Source organism: Rhinoraja longicauda, chromosome 11 (genome assembly GCF_053455715.1).
Source record: "Rhinoraja longicauda isolate Sanriku21f chromosome 11, sRhiLon1.1, whole genome shotgun sequence".
NCBI lineage: Eukaryota > Metazoa > Chordata > Chondrichthyes > Rajiformes > Arhynchobatidae > Rhinoraja > Rhinoraja longicauda.
The window spans coordinates 59,353,576-59,373,352 of NC_135963.1; the positions used below are offsets into that span (position 1 = coordinate 59,353,576).

The following is a 19,777-nucleotide window of genomic DNA, read 5'->3' on the forward strand; positions in this document are numbered from 1 at the left end:
GCAGGATGGGAAAAATGGTCAACGTTGGACGTTAGGAGGGTATTAAATAGATGCGCCCATGTATTTAGCTTTCATGGCACAGCGAGCTTGGGTCGGGTAAACATTGGGGGTTGTAAATAGTTGAAAGTAATAAAATTCATACACTCTACTGAACAACAGGCTTCCTTATTTATTGATGGGGATAGTTGTTTGCAGTTGTGTTTAGGTTTTTATCCATTGCAACCTTGAGATTACACTGATTGGCATCTACGGGACAGAGATTTTCAAGGTAATAGGAAATGTGGGGTTAGTGATAATTCTGGGGAAAGACAAAGATAATTCTGGGGAAAGGTTACAGAGACATTGATTAATGGTGACTTATTTCAAATCCGCAAGTAACCACTGTGTCATGAGAATATAAAATGCTGTAGGCACTGGGAATCTTTGTAACACTTTGGGTTCAATCAGAGCGCACTGTTAAGACAATAGACAATAGACAATAGATGCAGGAGTAGGCCATTCAGCCCTTCGAGTCAGCACCGCCATTCAATGCGATCATGGCTGATCACTCTCAATCAGTACCCCGTTCCTGCCTTCTCCCCATACCCCCTCACTCCGCTATCCTTAAGAGCTCTATCCAGCTCTCTCTTGAAAGCATCCAACGAACTGGCCTCCACTGCCTTCTGAGGCAGAGAATTCCACACCTTCACCACTCTCTGACTGAAAAAGTTCTGGTGAAGACAATAGACAATAGACTCTAGGTGCAGGAGTAGGCCATTCGGCCCCTCGAGCCAGCACTGCCATTCAATGTGATCATGGCTGATTATTCACAATCAGTACCCCGTTCCTGCCTTCTCCCCATACCCGAAGACCTTAAAAAACCGACTTGTTAGATAGACTGACCACTGATCTACGAACTGTTTTATTTTATGTCTGTGCCTATCTATGTAAAACAAATACAGGGTACAGGTGCCGCACAAAGTTCTCTCCGACAGTATGTGAGTCTTGAATGTCATGTATTGGTGGAAATATTAGCCAATTGTTTGGATAATGAGAAAATCAATGGATTTTACAAAAACGTTTTTACCAGATGGGTTCATATTCAAAAATAGACAGAAAATGCTGGAGTAACTCAGCGGGACAGGCAGCATCTCTGGAGAGAAGGAATGGGTGACGTTTCGCGTTGAGATCCATCTTCAAGAAACGTCTCTCATTCCTTCTATCCAGAGATGCTGCCTGTCCTGCTGAGTAACCCCAGCATTCTGTGCCCATCTATGGTTTAAACCAGCATCTGTAGCTCCTTCCTTCACATTAGGGTTCATTTTAACTTTCACTGAAAGGCAATGGAGCTCAGAGTCGTCACTAGAGGTAGACTCTGCCCTTTCTCGTTCCACATCTGTGAGGGGTGTGATCTTCTTTCAGTCGCTGGTTCATCGAGTTGTTCTCAGTGCTCTCCTGCATAGTCTCTTCTTTCTCTTCATATCTAACCTGAGCTGTTTCAGTCGGTGGGACTCGCATCCAAATAATGTTGCTGCTGTTACACGAGACAGCAACAGGATTGACCAGAAACACTGTGGGGTTTGAGTACAGAGATGGACGGGTGCACTGACCTGATGGATCTTGAAAGGGCAGGAGCCGTGGCAAGTGTTGAGATTAGATAGTTCACATTGAGGTAAGGCTTTGCAGTGTGTTTGAGAGAAATGTTTGAGCAAACATTTGAGCAAAGTTTATGAGGATGTTGCCAGGACTAGAGGGTCTGATCTACAGGGAGAGGTTGAGTAGGCTGGGACTCTATTCCTTGGAGTGCAGGAGGATGAGAGGTGATTTTGTAGAGGTGTATAAAATCATGAATGGAATAGATCAGGTAGATGCACAGAGTCTCTTGCCCAGAATAGGTGAATCGAGGATCAGAGAACATAGGATTGAGGTGAAGTGGAAAAGATTTAATAGGAATCTGAGGGGTAACTTTTTCACATAAATGTGGTGGGTGTATGGAACAAGGTGTCAAAGAAGGTAGCGAAGGCAGGGACTTTTGCAACGTTTAAGAAACAGTTAGACAGGTACATGGATGGGACAAGTTTGGAGGAATGTGGGCCAAACGTGGGCAGGTGAGACTAGTGTAGCTGGGACATATTGGCCGGTGCGGGCAAGTTGGGCTGAAGGGCCTGTTTCCGCACTGTATCACTCAATGGTTGTAACCAATTGACCATCACTGAAATTAGCCTGTACGAGGAACATAAAATTATAGAGATTCCTTCACCTGCAATGTATTCACCTGCACAGAGGCAAAAACAGACTGGTTAGGGCCAGCATTGTACTGAGCTGCAATTCCAGGTCAAGGAACATGCTGATCCTCACTGAAGAATGAATACTGGACAAGTGACCAAAGAGCTTCAGGTGCGAGAAGTTCTTTATCAGTCATGGATTTTGAAAATGTACCTTTAGAAAGCAGAATTAACATTTATCAAAAATAGACACAGAGTGCTGGAGTAACTTAGCGGGTCAGGCAGGTGATGTTTCGGGTCGAGACCCCTCATCTTGCTTTCTTGAAGCAGCTCAACAGATATATGCCTCTGGATCTGGCATTGTAATATACAGTCTAACCTCTCTGATGTTTCAAAAGCTGCTATCCGTTTAATGTTTGTGAAAACGTTTCCTACGTTCACGAGATTGAGAGAGTTCTGAGTTTAGTTTAGTTTAAAAATACAGCACGGAAACAGACCCTTCAGCCCCCAGAGTCTGCACCAACCTGTAATCACCATACACTAAAACAATCCCACACACACTAGGGACAATTACACCAAGCCAATTTCAGGAGTTAATGGCCCCACGATTACTTAAATTATACAGGTACGCTTTTACCGATAAGAAATTACCAGAAACTTTAGCAGAATCCACAATTATGCTTATACCAAAAAAAGATAAAGATTTAGAAGATCCGGGCTCGTATAGAGCTATAGCACTGTTAAATACAGACCAAAAAATTTTAGCAAAGATTTTAGCAAGAAGATTGAGCAAATATATTAATAAATTGATAAATCAGGACCAAACGGGGTTTATACCCAAAAGACAATCATTTAACAATTTGAGACGACTTTATAATATAATGTATTCACATAAAGGGGAAAAGGAAGACTTAGCAGTTATATCTTTGGACGCAGAAAAAGCATTTGATCAGGTAGAGTGGCAGTATTTATACATAGTACTCCAAAAATTTAATATAGGAGATAATTTTATTAGATGGGTAAAATTATTATACGATAAACCAACAGCAAGAATATTAACTAATAATACGTTGTCTCAAAAATTCCAATTATCACGGGGCAATAGGCAGGGATGTGTTTTATCACCCCTGCTATTTGCCCTTATGATAGAGCCACTGGCGGAAAGGATAAGAACTCATCCGAATATTCATGGATACAATACTAAGGACTCTAATAATAAAATTTCATTATACGCGGATGATATACTTTTATATATTACAAATTCAAAAACGAGTATCCCGAACGTATTAAATGTAATAGAGGAATTTGGCTCCTTTTCTGGATATAGAATAAATTGGAATAAAAGTGAAATTATGTCATTACATCCTCAGAAAGCGAATCATCTATTAAAATTTCCATTTAAAATTGCAACGGAAAAATTTAAGTATTTAGGTATTCAAGTTACCAGAAGATATAAATCATTATTTAACGCTAATTTTAGTCCTCTGTTAAATAAATTGAACGCTTTGATTATATTTTGGAAAACGCTCCCACTATCATTAATTGGCAGAATAAATGCTATCAAAATGATAGTGCTACCACAAATATTATATTTATTTCAATCCATACCAATATATATACCAAAATATTTTTTTAAAAAACTAGAGTCAAATATTACTAATTTTATATGGGACTACAAAGCACATAGAATTAAAAGAAATCATTTGTGTAAACCTAAAGTTGTAGGGGGACTTGCACTGCCTAATTTTTTATATTATTATTGGGCAGTGCATATTAAGAATATTATTTATTGGTTGGAGTGTCCTTCTCAACAGATGGAATGGATAAGAATGGAAAAAGAGGATTGTCTGCCTTATGATTTAGGAGCGATCCTCTTCTCCCCGATAAAATTGAATAATATATTATATAAGAAGAATCCAATTATACACAATATAATTCGAATTTGGAAACAAATAAAATTAAATTTAAAATTAAGAAACTTATCTTCATTAACACCAATAGTGAATAACCCGGTATTTAAACCAGCTATTATGGATAAAACATATAGACAATGGGAAAGACAGGGAATTAAAAAGTTGGGTGACATGTATGAAACGGGAAATTTATTATCATTTCAACAATTAAAATCAAAATTTAATCTCAATAATAACCAATACTTTAAATATTTACAGATATGTGACTTTATAAAAAAATATATACCAAGATCACAGAATATAACGATAGACCCACTGGAAGAAGCAATGAATATTAAGGCGGACTCACAAAAATTAATATCATATCTATATAACAGTATTCTTAATAGAGAATTGCCTCCAACAGAGGCAATTAGAGAAGATTGGGAAAAAGAATTACTGATAAAAATTTCTAAAGAAACATGGGAGAGGTATTTGATATACATACATAAATGTTCGATTAACTCTAGACATAATTTAATCCAATTTAAAATATTACACAGACTATATTACTCAAAAGTTAGGTTGAATAAATTTTATTCAAATATCTCACCCATTTGTGATAAATGTCTTTCACAAAATGCCAATCTTACACACGCTTTCGTTTCGTGCATAAAACTTCAAAGTTTTTGGGGTGATATATTTGATGTATTTACCAGTTTATTTAAGACAAAAATGGAACCTAGCATGGAAATGATTATCTTTGGAGATGTAAATAAATTAAATATATCCCAAATCTCATTTTTGAATTATGGTTTAATAATAGCGAAAAAACTCATACTTAAATTGTGGAAAAAGTCTACTCCACCAACATTTAAAATGTGGATTGGTAATATGTTGGAAACAGCACATTTGGAAGAAATGAGACTCCTCCTAATAGAAAAAAAAGACCAATTCTTATCGAGTTGGTCTCCATTTATTGACCTTGTGGAATCATGCGGTGTAATATCAGCATAAAATTAAAAATTCTGGGTTTGACTGAAAATTGATTAAGAATATTAAAAAACATCGATTGGTTGCGTGGGAGAATCTCCTTTTTGCTTTACTTTCGCACATTTCTTCTTTTTTTTTTTTTTTTTTTTCACTCTATACTCACTAATTTATTCTTTACTCTTCACTACTTCTTTCTTTCTCATTTCTTTTTAAAAAGGAAGTTGCACAAATAATGTTTTAATAATTCTTGGCACCTGTAAAAAGGAACCATTAAAATGTAATGTGCTTACTTCCAAAGAAAAAAAAAAAAAAAAAAAAAAAAAAAAAATACAGCACGGAAACAGACCCTTCAGCCCCCAGAGTCTGCACCAACCTGTAATCACCATACACTAAAACAATCCCACACACACTAGGGACAATTACACCAAGCCAATTAACCTACAAGCCTGTACGTCTTTGGAGTGTGGGAGGAAACCGAAGATCTCGGAGAAAACCCACGCAGATCACGGGGAGAACGTACAAACTCCGTACAGACAGCACCGTTGTCAGGATTGAACCTGGGCCTCTGGTGCTGTAAGGCAGCAACTCTACCGCTGCACCACCTTGCCACCAAGCTATGTTGCTGTTTGTTTTACTCTGATGTTGATGGTTTGAGAGTTAACGCAGCAACGTATGAATATTCTTCAGTGCTTGTTGTAACTGCTTATTTTGGGGGGGCATTTAGCCTGGGATTGGTAGCAATAGTTTGTGAATATTGAATAAAGGATAGCGTCATTTTTTTTATTAATCAAAAATATTTAATCAAATATTAAAATAATATATACAATACAATAAAACCAAAACGGAACCCTCCACCATAATACAAGACAAACAATAAACTATTATACAACTATCTTACACTCCTTGTCAAGGATGCATTCAAACCCAGCGGTCCCGGAAATCCCCCACGGTCCCGGAAATCCCCCACAATCCCCAAGGATTGTGCCATTGGTGTGCGTAGAATGTTGACAGTTGGGCTGTGAGAACTTTCTGAATAAACCATATTAATGTTTTTGAATTGTTCATGTCTCAGTGTGCCTGATTGACACCCTTGTGAACACGTCACACAGGGTCTATTCTAGAATCTTCTCGTGCTACAATATTTTATCTGTACTGTGCAACTGATTGTGAAATTACATATGAGAAATTGAGACTGAACATAGTTTTTTAAAGAGGTTAGAAGGCAGAAGATAGGAAATTGTGAAATTAGAGACACAGCGCGGAAACAGGTCCTTCGGCCCACCGAGTCCGCACTGACCAGCGATCCCCGCACACTAACTACCCTACACACACTAGGGACAGTTTACATTTATACCAAGCCAATTAACCTACAAACCTATATGTCTTTGGAGTGTGGGAGGAAACCAGTGATCTCGGAGAAAACCCAAGCGGTCACAGGAGATCGTACAAACTCCATACAGACAGCACCTGTGGTCAGGATGGAACCCGGGTCTCTGGCGCTGTAAGCGTTGTAAGGCAGCAACTCTACCGCTGTGCCGCCGTGCCACCCTGGAATACAGAAATTATTTCGCAAGATCAGCAGATTGAACTGTGAAAGGGTTATAAGAAAAAAACTGCAGATGCTGGTACAATTCGAAGTTATTTATTCACAAAATGCTGGAGTAACTCAGCAGGTCAGGCAGCATCTCAGGAGCTTTATATCCTTCCTTTGTCCCGCCCCCCTGACATCAGTCTGAAGAAGGGTCTCGACCCGAAACGTCACCCATTCCTTCTCTCCTGAGATGCTGCCTGACCTGCTGAGTTACTCCAGCATTTTGTGAATAAATACCTTTGAACTGTGAAAGGAGAGTGTGTTGGTGACCTTGAGTATCCATTGTAAATAAGGATGTCGAAATATATATAAAACAAGTGTTACAATGGTAGAAATAAAGTTTGTTAATAAGAACCAATGTGAGTATGAGATTTGTTTTTAGTTTAACGCGTGTTTAATTCAAATTTGCCATTAACTGGCTGTACTATGTGCAAAGAGATTAATTCTCTCAGTCTCCTGGCCAATGGACAAAATGTGTACTTGCCAATGTTTTGAAATGCTGTTGGAAGGCAGAGTTGTGAGATAATATTACGAGGAATCTAGAAATAACAGGGCAGTATGGACAGGGCAATGTTTGATTAAAGATGCTCAAAGGAATACAATGTGTTAAACACTCCTGTTATCTGTTTATTTTTCAGAGGTCTATGAACAAATGCAAGTCTTCACTTCTCTCCCTCCCTCTGCATTTTTCCTACACGTAAAGGAAAAGTCTACTGATGTTTCAGTGAGTAATTGAATCGGGTTTTGTTGGTGTGTCATTTTCATCCTGAATTGTGGTTGTGTTATTGGAGCATGCCTTACTGCTTACAGCATTACAGTGCATATACACTGGATGTGTGAAGTGGTACACACACACACATGCACACATATATATACACACACACACACACACACACACACACACATATATATACACACACACGCACATATATATACACACACACATGCACATATATATACATACACACACACTCATGCACATATATATACACACACACACACATGCACATATATACACACACACATTGCGCACACACGTACACACTTCACATGCACACTCTCGCACACCCTTCTTTACTTTTGCACACCTTCATACACACACCCTCGCACGGCCACCCTCACACACCCACCATGGCACGCTCATACACACATACACTCTCACACACACACTTCACACAGGAACTAACAGTGTGCACAAGAGAACCGTGAAGTGTTCATCAGTAAGATCGCCACTCCTTGAACGCTCAAATAACGTGCAACATACACCAAAAGGCAGCTCGGAGAGGCACACGGTGTGCCTACGTATTTAATACGTGTAACACTATTTGCAACATACTGTACAATGTTAATGATGGAGTCCTTGTGGTAATGGTGTATCATTGCACATCACTGTTTATCATTGTTCCAGATCGCAGATTATCTCTTGCTGAACAGAAGTGATTACCCACGAGATATGATGAGTGCAAATGTCCTTGCCAGTGTGTTAGTGGAAGCCGTGGATGAAAGTGGTCTCGGGCTGACTGCTGCCGATCTGCTGGCTCTGACACGGTTCCTCGGGAATGTTGCTCAGCTCGACTTTGAGGCAGAAGGGAACAATTCAAAAACAGTTCTGAGCTTGGCCACTAACTACGTAAAATTGGCTAGCAAAATTATAGATGCTAAATGTTCCTTGGAATGGCTCATGATATCCGAGGTGAGAATGCTGCATATTATTATCTTACTAGACCAAGTGGACCTGTTGGGGCCAAACATTGGTGCAGCACCCTCTCCTCCCCCACTTCCCCGTCCCCTCTCCCCTCCCCAACTCCCCCCTCTCCCTTCCCCCCTCGCCCCCTCCCCCCTCTCCCTTCCCCCCTCGCCGCCTCCCCCTCCCTCCCCCCCCACCCCCCTCCTCACTCCCTCCATCTCCCCCTCCATCCCCCCTCCCCCCTCCATCCACCCTCCCCTTCCACCTCCCTCCCTCCCCCTAGGGTTGCCTCTCCTGCATTGGTGCAGCACCCTCTCCTCCCCCACTCCCTCCTCCCCTCCCTCCTCCCCTCTCATCCTTCTAAATTCCAGTGTATACAAGCCTAGTCGCTCCAGTCTTTCAACATACAACAGTCCCGCCATTCCGGGAATTAACCTACGCTGCACTCCCTCAATAGCAAGGATATCCTTCCTCAAATTTGGAGACCAAAACTGCACACAGTACTCCAGGTGCGGTCTCACTAGGGCCCTGTACAACTGCAGAAGGACCTCTTTGCTCCTATACTCAACTCCTCTTGTTATGAAGGCCAACATTCCATTGGCTTTCTTCACTGCCTGCTGTAGCTGCATGCTTCCTTTCAGTGCCTGATGCACTAGGACACCCAGCTCTCGTTGTACTTCCCCTTTTCCTAACTTGACACCATTCAGATCATAATCTGCCTTCATATTCTTACCACCAAAGTGGATAACATAGAAAATAGGTGCAGGAGGAGGCCATTTTGCCCTTCGAGCCAGCACCGCCATTCATTGTGATCATGGCTGTGACCTGTGCCCAACTTCTCCCCATATCCCTTGATTCCACTAGCCCCCAGAGCTCTATCTTACGTAAGTACCAGGTCAACAGAGCCCCAAATGCACATGCGCGGTTTTAAACACGTTAAAATGTGAATAACTTAAAAAATATAACACCGATTTCAATGAAACCTCTTCCATAGGACCACGGGACAACATTGAGTGGGGTGGGCCTGAAATTATAGTGCTATTGTGTACAGTTTTGGCTGTAGTTCAGGAACAAACAAACAAATTAGAGTTTTAGTATATAGACTAACCAAGTGGACCCGTTGGGCCCAAACCTCTCCTGCATTGGTGCAGCACCCTCTCCTCCCCCCCTCCCTCCCTCCCTCCCTCCCTCCCCCCTCCTCCCCCTCCATCCCTCCCTCCCTCCCTAGGAGATAGATTTAAACTTTAAAGTGTGAATAACTTAAAAAATATAACACCGATTTGAATAAAACTATTTGCATTATCACTAAAGTGACAATGGTGAGTAAGGTGGGCCTAAAATTGTCGTGCTATCGTGTACCGTTTTGGCTGAAGATCAGTCACAAACAAAATAACAAACAAGAGTTTTAGTATATAGATAATGCACGATAAAATATGTAAGGATCTTGATAATGATGCCTCCACTGGTAAAACGCCAACCTAAAGTACTTCTAGATGAAGCTTCTTTGTAACAAAGTTGAAAGATATGAATTTCTTGAGTATTATTATTTCCCGAAGGAATGTCAGAAGCTGGGATTTATTTCCTTTTTACATTTGTGGTTTATTGGATTTGATAATGTACAAGTGAACTTTCGAGACTCTGCATCTCTTCAGGAATTTCAATATATTTCTGGTGTTGTTCATAAATGAATGTGCGAAGAGATGCTTATATTGCCACTTCTACTTTTCCACAGGTGATCCCTGGTCCGTATGTTATCATTCAAAGTGTCGATATGTTGACTGAAAGGCTGTCCAGTATTTTGCTTTCTACCAAACCAAGTATTGTCCTGTCGACAGACAACATCGGTAAGCCTGGAGCAGCTAGGCTTGTGTACCCTGGAATTTAGAAGGATGAGAGGGGATCTTATCGAAACATATAAGATTATTAAGGGGTTGGACACGTTAGAGGCAGGAAACATGTTCCCAATGTTGGGGGAGTCCAGAACCAGGGGCCACAGTTTAAGAATAAGGGGTAGGCCATTGAGAACGGAGATGAGGAAAAACTTTTTCAGTCAGAGAGTTGTGAATCTGTGGAATTCTCTGCCTCAGAAGGCAGTGGAGGCCAATTCTCTGAATGCATTCAAGAGAGAGTTAGATAGAGCTCTTAAGGATAGCGGAGTCAGGGGGGTATGGGGAGAAGGCAGGAATGGGGTACTGATTGAGAATGATCAGCCATGATCACATTGAATGGTGGTGCTGGCTCGAAGGGCCGAATGGCCTACTCCTGCACCTATTGTCTATTGTCTTTTGTCTATTGTCTATTGCCTTGTTTAGTTTAGTTTAGAGATACAGCGGAAACAGGCCCTTCGGTAGACTTGATGGGCCAAACAGCCTAATTCTACTTCATTTATGAACATGAACTTTTGAAAGCTAATTTTGGCCTCCATTTTTGAACTCTTTCTTTGGAAAGTAAGGCATAGATCAAAGATTGGTATTATTCTCATTTCACTATATTTAATTGATATACATAAGATGAACATTTCACTTTCTTTTCTTGAGGAGTAAGCAGGACACGCGATTAACACTACATTAAGCGATTAAGCACATTAACACTACCCTACGCACAGTAGGGACAATATACACTTATACCAAGCCAATTAACCTACAAATCTGCACGTCTTTGGAGTGTGGGAGGAAACCGAAGATCTCGGAGAAAACCCACGTAGGTCACATGGAGAACATACAAACTCCTTACAGACAGCACCTGGGAGCAGAGGCAGGGACTAGAGAGTACCCCAGTGGATGTACCCCTTGGCAATAAATACTCCTGTTTAGGTACTGTTGGGGAGTACAGCCTACTTGGGGGCAGCGACGGCGCCTGGGCCTCTGGCACGGAGTCTGGCCCTGTTGCTCAGAAGGGTAGGGAAAGGAAGAAGAGAGCGATAGTGATAGGGGACTCTATAGTGAGGGGGTCAGATAGGCGATTCTGTGGAGGCAGTCGGGAGACCCGGATGGTAGTTTGCCTCCCTGGTGCCAGTGTCCGGGATGTATCTGAACGTGTCCAAGATATCCTGAAAAGGGAGGGAGAGGAGCCAGAGGTTGTGGTACATATAGGTACCAACAATATAGGTAGGATAAGGGAAGAGGTCCTGAAAGGAGAATTTAGGGAGCTAGGAAGAGAGTTTAAAAAAAAGGACTTCCAAAGTGATAATCTCAGGCTTACTGCCTGTGCCACGCGATAGTGAGAAAAGGAATGGAGTGAGGTGGAGGATAAATACGTGGCTGAGGGACTGGTGCAGGGAGCAGGGATTCAAGTTTCTGGATCATTGGGACCTCTTCTGGGGGAAGTATGACCTGTACAAAAAGGACGGGTTGCATCTAAACCTGAGGGGAACCAATATCCTGGCGGGGAGATTTGCTAAGGTAACTGCGGAGACTTTAAACTAGTACGGTTGGGGGGAGGGACTCAAACACAGATAGCTAATAGGCAGTGTGTGAGGCAGGAGGCAGAAAAGGGAAACACTCAGACCCAATATGTAGGAGAGAAAGAAGTGAAAAGAAATAAACTGAGAATAAGAAATGATGGGTCCCTTAAATGTGTATATTTTAATGCTAGGAGCATTGTAAGAAAGGTGGATGAGCTTAGAGCCTGGATTGACATCTGGAAGTATGATGTTGTGGCGATCAGTGAAACATAGTTGCAGGAGGGTTGCGATTGGCAATTAAATATTCCAGGATTTCATTGTTTCAGATGTGATAGAATCGGAGGGGCAAGAGGTGGGGGTGTTGCATTGCTTGTCAGGGAGGATATCACAGCAGTGTGTTGGCAGGACAGACTAGAAGGCTCGATTAGGGAGGCTGTTTGGGTGGAACTCAGAAATGAGAAAGGTTTAGCAACACTTATAGGGGTGTATTATAGACCGCCAAATAGGGAACGAGAATTGGAAGAGCAAATATGTAAGGAGATAGCAGATATTAGTAGTAAGCACAGAGTAGTGATTGTGGGTGATTTCAATTTTCCGTACATAGACTGTGAATCACATTCTGTTAAAGGGCTGGATGGTTTGGAGTTTGTAAAATGTGTGCAGGATAGTTTTTTGCAGCAATACGTAGAGGTACCTACCAGAGAAGGGGCAGTGTTGGACCTCCTGTTAGGTGACGGAGGTATGTGTTGAGGAGCACTTTGGGTCTAGTGATCACAATGCCATTAGTTTCAATATAATTATGGAGAAGGTCAAATCTGGACCAAGGGTTGAGATTTTGGATTGGAGAAAGGCTAATTTTGAGGAGATGAGAAAGGATTTAAAAGGAGTGAAATGGGACATTTTGTTTTATGAAAAGAATATAATAGAGAAATGGAGGATATTTAAAGGTGAAATTTTGAGAGTACAGAGTCTTTATGTCCCTGTTCGGTGGAAAGGAAAGAATAATAATTTGAAAGAGCCGTGGTTTTCCAGGGAAATTGGACACTTGGTTCGGAAAAAGAGGGAGATATACAATAAATATAAGCGGCATGGAGTAAATGAGGTTCTTGAGGAATATAAAGAATGTAAAAGGAATCTTAAGAAGGAAATTAGAAAAGCGAAAAAAAGATATGAGGTTGCTTTGGCAAGTAATGTAAAAGTAAACCCTAAGGGGTTCTACAGATATGTCAATAGCAAAAGGATAGCGAGGGATAAAATTGGTCCATTAGAGAGTCAGAGTGGACAGCTATGTGCTGAGCCGGAAGAAATGGGGGAGATATTAAACAATTTCTTTTCTTCGGTATTCACCGAGGAGAAGGATATTGAATTATGTGAGGTAAGCGAAACAAGTAGAGTAGTGATGGAAATTATGAGGATCAAAGAAGAGGTACGGACACTTTTGAAAAATATAAAAGTGGAGAAGTCTCCAGGTCCTGATAGGATATTCCCTAGGACATTGAGGGAAGTTAGTGCAGAAATAGCAGGGGCTATGACGGAAATATTTCAAACGTCATTAGAAACGGGGATGGTGCTGGAAGATTGGCGCATTGCGCATGTTGTGCCTTTGTTTAAAAAAGGTTCTAAAAGTAAACCTAGCAATTATAGACCTATTAGTTTGACGTCTGTGGTGGGAAAATTATTGGAAAAGATACTTAGGGACAATATATATAATTATTTGGATAATCAAGGCCTGATTAGAAACAGTCAACATGGATTTGTGCCTGGAAGGTCATGTTTGACTAATCTTCTTGAATTTTTTGAAGAGGTTACCAGGGAAATTGATAAGGGCAAGGCTGTGAATGTTGTCTATATAGACTTCAGTAAGGCATTTGACAAGGTTCCACATGGAAGGTTGATTAAGAAGGTTAAATCGTTGGGTATTAATAGTGAGGTTGCAAGATGGATTCAACAATGGCTGAATGGGAGATACCAGAGGGTAATGGTTGACAACTGTATGTCAGGTTGGAGGCCAGTGTCTAGTGGAGTACCCCAAGGATCTGTGTTGGGTCCACTGTTGTTTGTCATTTACATTAATGATCTGGATGATGGTGTGGCAAATTGGATTAGTAAGTATGCAGATGATACTAAAATAGGTGGTGTAGTTAATAATGAAGTAGATTTTCAAAGTCTACAGAGAGACTTGGGCCTTTTGAAAGATGGCAGATGGAGTTTAATGCTGATAAGTGTGAGGTGCTGCATTTTGGTAGGACAAATCAAAATAGGACGTACAGGGTAAATGGTAGGAAATTGAGGAATGCAGTGGAACAGAGGGATCTGGGAATAACTGTGCATTGTTCCCTGAAGGTGGAATCTCATGTGGATAGGGTGGTGAAGAAGGCGTTTGGTATGTTTGCCTTTATAAATCAGAGCATCGAATATAGAAGTTGGGATGTAATGTTAAAATTGTACAGGGCATCGGTGAGGCCGAATCTGGAGTATGGTGTGCAGTTCTGGTCGCCAAATTATAGGAAGGATGTCGACAAAATGGAGAGGGTACAGAGGAGATTTACTAGAATGTTGCCTGGGTTTCAGCACTTAAGCTACAGAGTTGAACAGGTTGGGTCTTTATTCTTTGGAGCGTAGAAGGTTGAGGGGGGACTTGATAGAGGTTTTTTAAATTTTAAGAGGGACGGACAGAGTTGACGTGGGTAGGCTTTTCCCTTTGAGAGTGGGGAAGATTCCAACAAGGGGACATAACTTCAGAATTAAGGGACAAAAGTTTAGGAGTAACATGAGGGGTAACTTCTTTACTCAGAGGGTGGTGGCTGTGTGGAATGAGCTTCCGGTGGAAGTGGTGGAGGCAGGCTCGATTTTATTATTTAAGAGTAAATTGGATAGGTATATGGATGGGAGGGGATTGGAGGGTTATGGTCTGAGAGCAGGTAGATGAGACTAGGTCAGAGAAAGTGGTCGGCGTGGACTGGTAGGGCCGAACGGGCCTGTTTCCGTGCTGTAATTGTTATATGGTTATTATATGGTTAGTCGAGATTGAACCCGGGTCTCTGACGCTACAAGCGCTGTAAGGCAGCAACTCTACCGCTGCCCTTTGTGTTATGCTTAGCGATGGAAGGTTGGCATTCTTTTGGCTTGATATAATTTGTCAGAAGAGTAATTATGTTTGTGGTTTTGGGTTGAGCAGATGTTGGGAATTTTCTCTGATGACTTTGGATTATTTTAAAACTAAGTAAAGCAAAATGATTCCAAGGTTGTTCACCTCCATATTTTTATAAATTTAAAGTTGAATAAGGTGGGATATTTGACAGTAACCTTTGAAAGGCATGGATAGAGTGGATGTGGAGAGAATGTTTCCTCTAGCGGGAGAGTCGAGGACCAGAGGTCATAGTTTCAGAATTAAAGGACGTTCCTTTAGGAAGGAGTTAAGGAGGAATTTCTTTAGGCAGAGGGTGGTGAATCTGTGGAATTCATTGCCACAGAAGGCTGTGGAGGCCAAGTCAATGGATATATTTAAGGCAGAGATAGATACATTCTTGATTAGTACGGGTGTCAGGGGTTATGGGGAGAAGGCAGGGGAATAGGTTAGGAGGGAGAGATAGATCAGCCATGATTGAATGGGCCGAATGGCCTTCACTTATGAACAAACTTTTGGAAGCTAAATTTGGCCTCCAATTTTGAACTCTTTCTTTAGAATCATAGATCAAAGATCAGTATTATTCTCATTTCACTATATTTAATTGATATACATAATATGAACATTTCACTCTCTCATCTTAAGGAGTAAGCAGTTGACTGAAATATCTTTCATATATTTATGAACTATCTTAAGTATGGTCCTGCAGCTTCTACATTCATTTAGGGACTTGCTAGATTACAGATGTCTACACCTGCCATATGCTTCCTTATTTTTCTGATCAATACTTTATCATCCAAGATCCCCTTTTCTTGCTAGATCTTGGTTTCACCATCACTGTTCAGTTTTTAATTTAGTTTGGTTTAGAGATACAGCGCGGAAACAGGCCCACCGGTTCCGCGCCGCCCAGCGATCCCCGCACGTTAACACTATCCTACACACATTAGGGACAATTTTACATTCACACCAAGCCAATTAACCTACAATCATGTAGTCTAAGAAATGTGGGAGGAAACCAAAAATCTCGGAGCAAACTCAAGCATTCACAGGGAGAACGTACAAACTTCGTACAGTCAGCACCCGTGAGGATTAGACCCGGGACTCTAGCACTGCAAGGGCTGTAAGGCAGCAACTCTACCACTGCGCTAACGCGCATCCTTGATCAGCCTGTCGATGATATCATGCACTCCCTTTTGAAAGACTCTCACGTGTAATGATGCTTGACCCACAAGCGCCTTCTCTCAGTCGAGTTTTGCCACGTCATAGAAACATAGAAACATCGGAGGCCATTTGGCCCTTCGAGCCAGCACCACCATTCATTGTGATCATGGTTGATCATCCACAATCAGTAACCTGGTTGTGATTGGGCCTTCTCCCCATACCCCTTGATTCCACTACCTAGAGCTCTATCTAACTCTCTTTTAAATTCATCCAGTGAATTGGCCTCCACTGCCCTCTGTGGTAGAGAATTCCACAAATTCACTTCCTCGTACGAGGTTAAGTACTGCCTCGTCTCTAGTGCTGTTGTAGTTCGTGCCCTATGAACAGAATAGTCAGACAACCAAAATAATTTAACCTCTTTATTCTACTCACCCAGGTGGGAGAGAGCCTAGCTACTGGAGAGTTCAGAAACACTAGTGTAGTCTCTCTCTCCGAAAGCTAGCATTTACACACCTTTTATACCCTAAATACATGTGCCAGTATTTTTCCATCACTGCCTTATATGGCAAGTTTACAATGCCCTATAAATCTTTATGTGTCTTTCGGGACCTCCGTGTCCATTGTGTCCATCGTGACCTCTTCTTTCTTGGAAACAAAGGGCAGTCCATATGGCAAGATGTTCTTCTTAACACTTCAAAGCTTTGAACGCTGGTTGCTGATATCAGAGGATAACGCGCCATAAACCACGCTTCCATGCTGACAACAGGATGCCCCAGGAATAATCCAAGCTGGAGCTTTTACATTCCTGCAATAAAACCCACATTGCTGCATTCGTAATGTTAGCCCTTACAGTGCGACTATTTACATATTGTCTCAAACATTTCTCTTGGAAGTACATCACGTATCTACCTCAGCGAAGCCCCTTGCACTAAAGCAATTCCAGTTAATATTTGGCACATTGGAATCCTCCACTCCGTCAACCTGTAGGTTTTCCACTATTCTACCTGTCGTCATTATTCTCATTTGCCAACTAGTGATGGGCCGGGGAAGAGTGAATGTTGAATAAGGTCCCTCCCTCCCCCCCCCCACTACCCCTCCCCTGCTCCCTCCCCCCACTCACCCGCTCCCTCCCCCTCGCTCCCTCCCCCTCGCTCGCTCCCCCCTGCTCCCTCCCCCCCTCTCCCTCCCCCGCTCCCTCCCCCCGCTCCCTCCCCCTGCTCCCTCCCCCCTGCTCCCTCCCCCCCTCTCCCTCCCCGCTCCCTCCCCCCGCTCCCTCCCCCCGCTCCCTCCCCCCGCTCCCTCCCCCTGCTCTCTCCCCCCCGCTCCCTCCCCCCCGCTCCCTCCCCCCCGCTCCCTCCCCCCCTGCTTCCTCCCCCCCCGCTCCCTCCCCCCCTGCTCCCCCCCCGCTCCCTCCCCCCTGCTCCCTCCCCCCCGCTCCCTCCCGCTCCCTCCCCCCTGCTCCCCCCCGCTCCCTCCCCCCCCGCTCCCTCCCCCCCCCGCTCCCCCCTGCTCCCTCCCCCGCTCTCTTCCCCCGCTCTCTTCCCCCCGCTCTCTTCCCCCGCTCCCTCCCCCCGCTCCCTCCCCCCGCTCCCTCCCCCCGCTCTCTTCCCCCCGCTCCCTCCCCCCCGCTCCCTCCCCCCGCTCCCTCCCCCCGCTCCCTCCCCCCGCTCCCTCCCCCCGCTCCCTCCCCCCGCTCCCTCCCCCCGCTCTCTTCCCCCGCTCCCTCCCCCCGCTCCCTCCCCCCCGCTCCCTCCCCCCGCTCCCTCCCCCCGCTCCCTCCCCCTGCTCTCCCCTCCCGCTCCCTCTCCCCCGCTCCCTCTCCCCTCTCACTCCCACCCCACTCCCGCCCCTTGCTCCCGCAGTGTATAGTATTTTGCATGCCATTTCCTGTTTCTCCCTATAGATGTGCAGATGAAAGCCAGCCGGCTATCCAGTGTGGAAGATGGTCTTGTCTACAAACCAACGTGTCTTTCTGCTCGGGATCGAGTGGATAAAATCCAGGTTCCTGGTTCTGAGATGTCTCGACTTCTCACTTTAGGTAAGTGAAGCCGAACATCTCAATCCAGAAGCACTAATTGTAACCATCTTAACGAGGCTCTTTCTGTGGAGTTTCAGCCACCAGCAGCTGGTGGAAAGGTACTGCCTTGCATTGCCAGAATTCCACAGCCCAATCGCAGTAGAAATCCGTCAGTTGATTGTCAATAGCCAATTCCCAGGGTGAGGATGGACTAAGGATGGGCGATGAACACTGACATTGTTGACGTCCAAACCTCATGATTGAGCAATGAAAGAGGTTGAGAGGTTGAGGACTATTTATGTGATCAGTAGGTTGTCTTTGGATTCATTTATCTTTGACTCCAGTAAATTGGAAGGTGTTGAAAATGTTACAGTGGAGAACAGTGGAGGGTGGCACGGTGGTGCAGCGGTAGAGTTGCTGCCTCACAGCGCCAGAGACCCAGGTTCGATCCTGACTACGGGTGCTGTCTGTACGGAGTTTGTTCGTTCTCCCTGTGACCTGCGTAGGTTCTCTCCGAGATCTTCGATTTCCTCCCACTCTCCAAAGACATACAGTCTTTCATATAGACTAATTGAAGATAGACACAAAAAGCTGGAGTAACTCAGCAGGACAGGCAGCATCTCTGGAGAGAAGGAATGGGTGACGTTTCGGGTCGAGACCCTTCTTCAGACTCATTGGCATGGTGTAATTGTAAACTGTCCCTCGTGTGTGTAGGATGGTGTTAGTGTGCAGGGATCACTGGTCAGTGCTGACTCGGTCGGTCGGTCCGGGCTGTATCTCTAAGCCAAACTAAACACTGCTTGAGTTTGGTTTGCTGTACTTCAGGGCAAAAGATATCGAGGGATGCAGCGAATTTATTAAGTACTGGTTTATTCATTCCTTATTAGATATGTTGGCTGTCTGCACATGGTGAGCCAAAGGGAACTTGGGATTCCCACTCTTGAGAATAATGGCTATGTGGTCCAGAGCTCCAGTTACTGGATGAGCAGACAGCAATCTGGGCCACTGACCTGGTCATGGATTCAACTCTGAGCAACACTGGGGACTTAAAGCTAGGAAACCGCTTGTTCTGGTTAAATCCTAAAGCTGCCTGAGTAACAAGGGGCACCAAACTGCAGGATTGTCGTGAAGGCGCAGGTGTGTCAGAGAAGGAATCCAATGTGGTCTGGGCGATGTGTGACCTCAGGTCCACCCAGGGATCTTCACCGCTTCGGGACTGATGGGCAATGAAAGCTGACATTGTTGATATCCAAACCTCATGAATGAGCAATGAGACAGAGTGAGGAATACTTATGTCAGAAGGATGTCTTTGAATTCATTTATCTGAATAAAGGTCTTGACCCAAACCGTCACCCATACCTTCTATCCAGAGATGCCGCCTGTCCCACTGAGTTACTCCAGCATTTTGTGTCTATTATTTATCTTTGACTCCAGTTACCAACCACTAACATTCTCTACATCAGTTTCAGTTTATTGTCACGTGAACTGAGGTCCAGTGAAAAGCTTTTGTTGCGTGCTAACCAGTCAGCGGAAAGACAATGCATGATTACAATTGAACCATTACAGTGTATAGATACTCACACGATAAGGGAATAATGTTTAGTGCAAGAGAAAGCCAGCAAAGTCCGATCAAGGATAGTCCGAGGGTCACCATTGAGGTAGATCGTAGTTCAGGACTGCTCTCTGGTTGTGGTAGGATGAT

The 19,777-nt window shown here is 43.5% G+C and overlaps 1 protein-coding gene across 1 annotated transcript in view; it reads left to right on the plus strand.

Moving 5' to 3' along the window:
- The window catches only part of LOC144597970 (adhesion G protein-coupled receptor D2), a 276,860-nt gene that overhangs the window by 21,805 nt on the left and 235,278 nt on the right, over nucleotides 1–19,777 (plus strand). Inside the window, exons 7-10 of the mRNA XM_078407825.1 lie at nucleotides 7,319–7,404; nucleotides 8,089–8,373; nucleotides 10,100–10,211; nucleotides 17,962–18,096. Of these exons, the coding sequence (XP_078263951.1) occupies nucleotides 7,319–7,404; nucleotides 8,089–8,373; nucleotides 10,100–10,211; nucleotides 17,962–18,096 (618 nt within the window). The remainder of the gene's footprint in view (nucleotides 1–7,318; nucleotides 7,405–8,088; nucleotides 8,374–10,099; nucleotides 10,212–17,961; nucleotides 18,097–19,777) is intronic.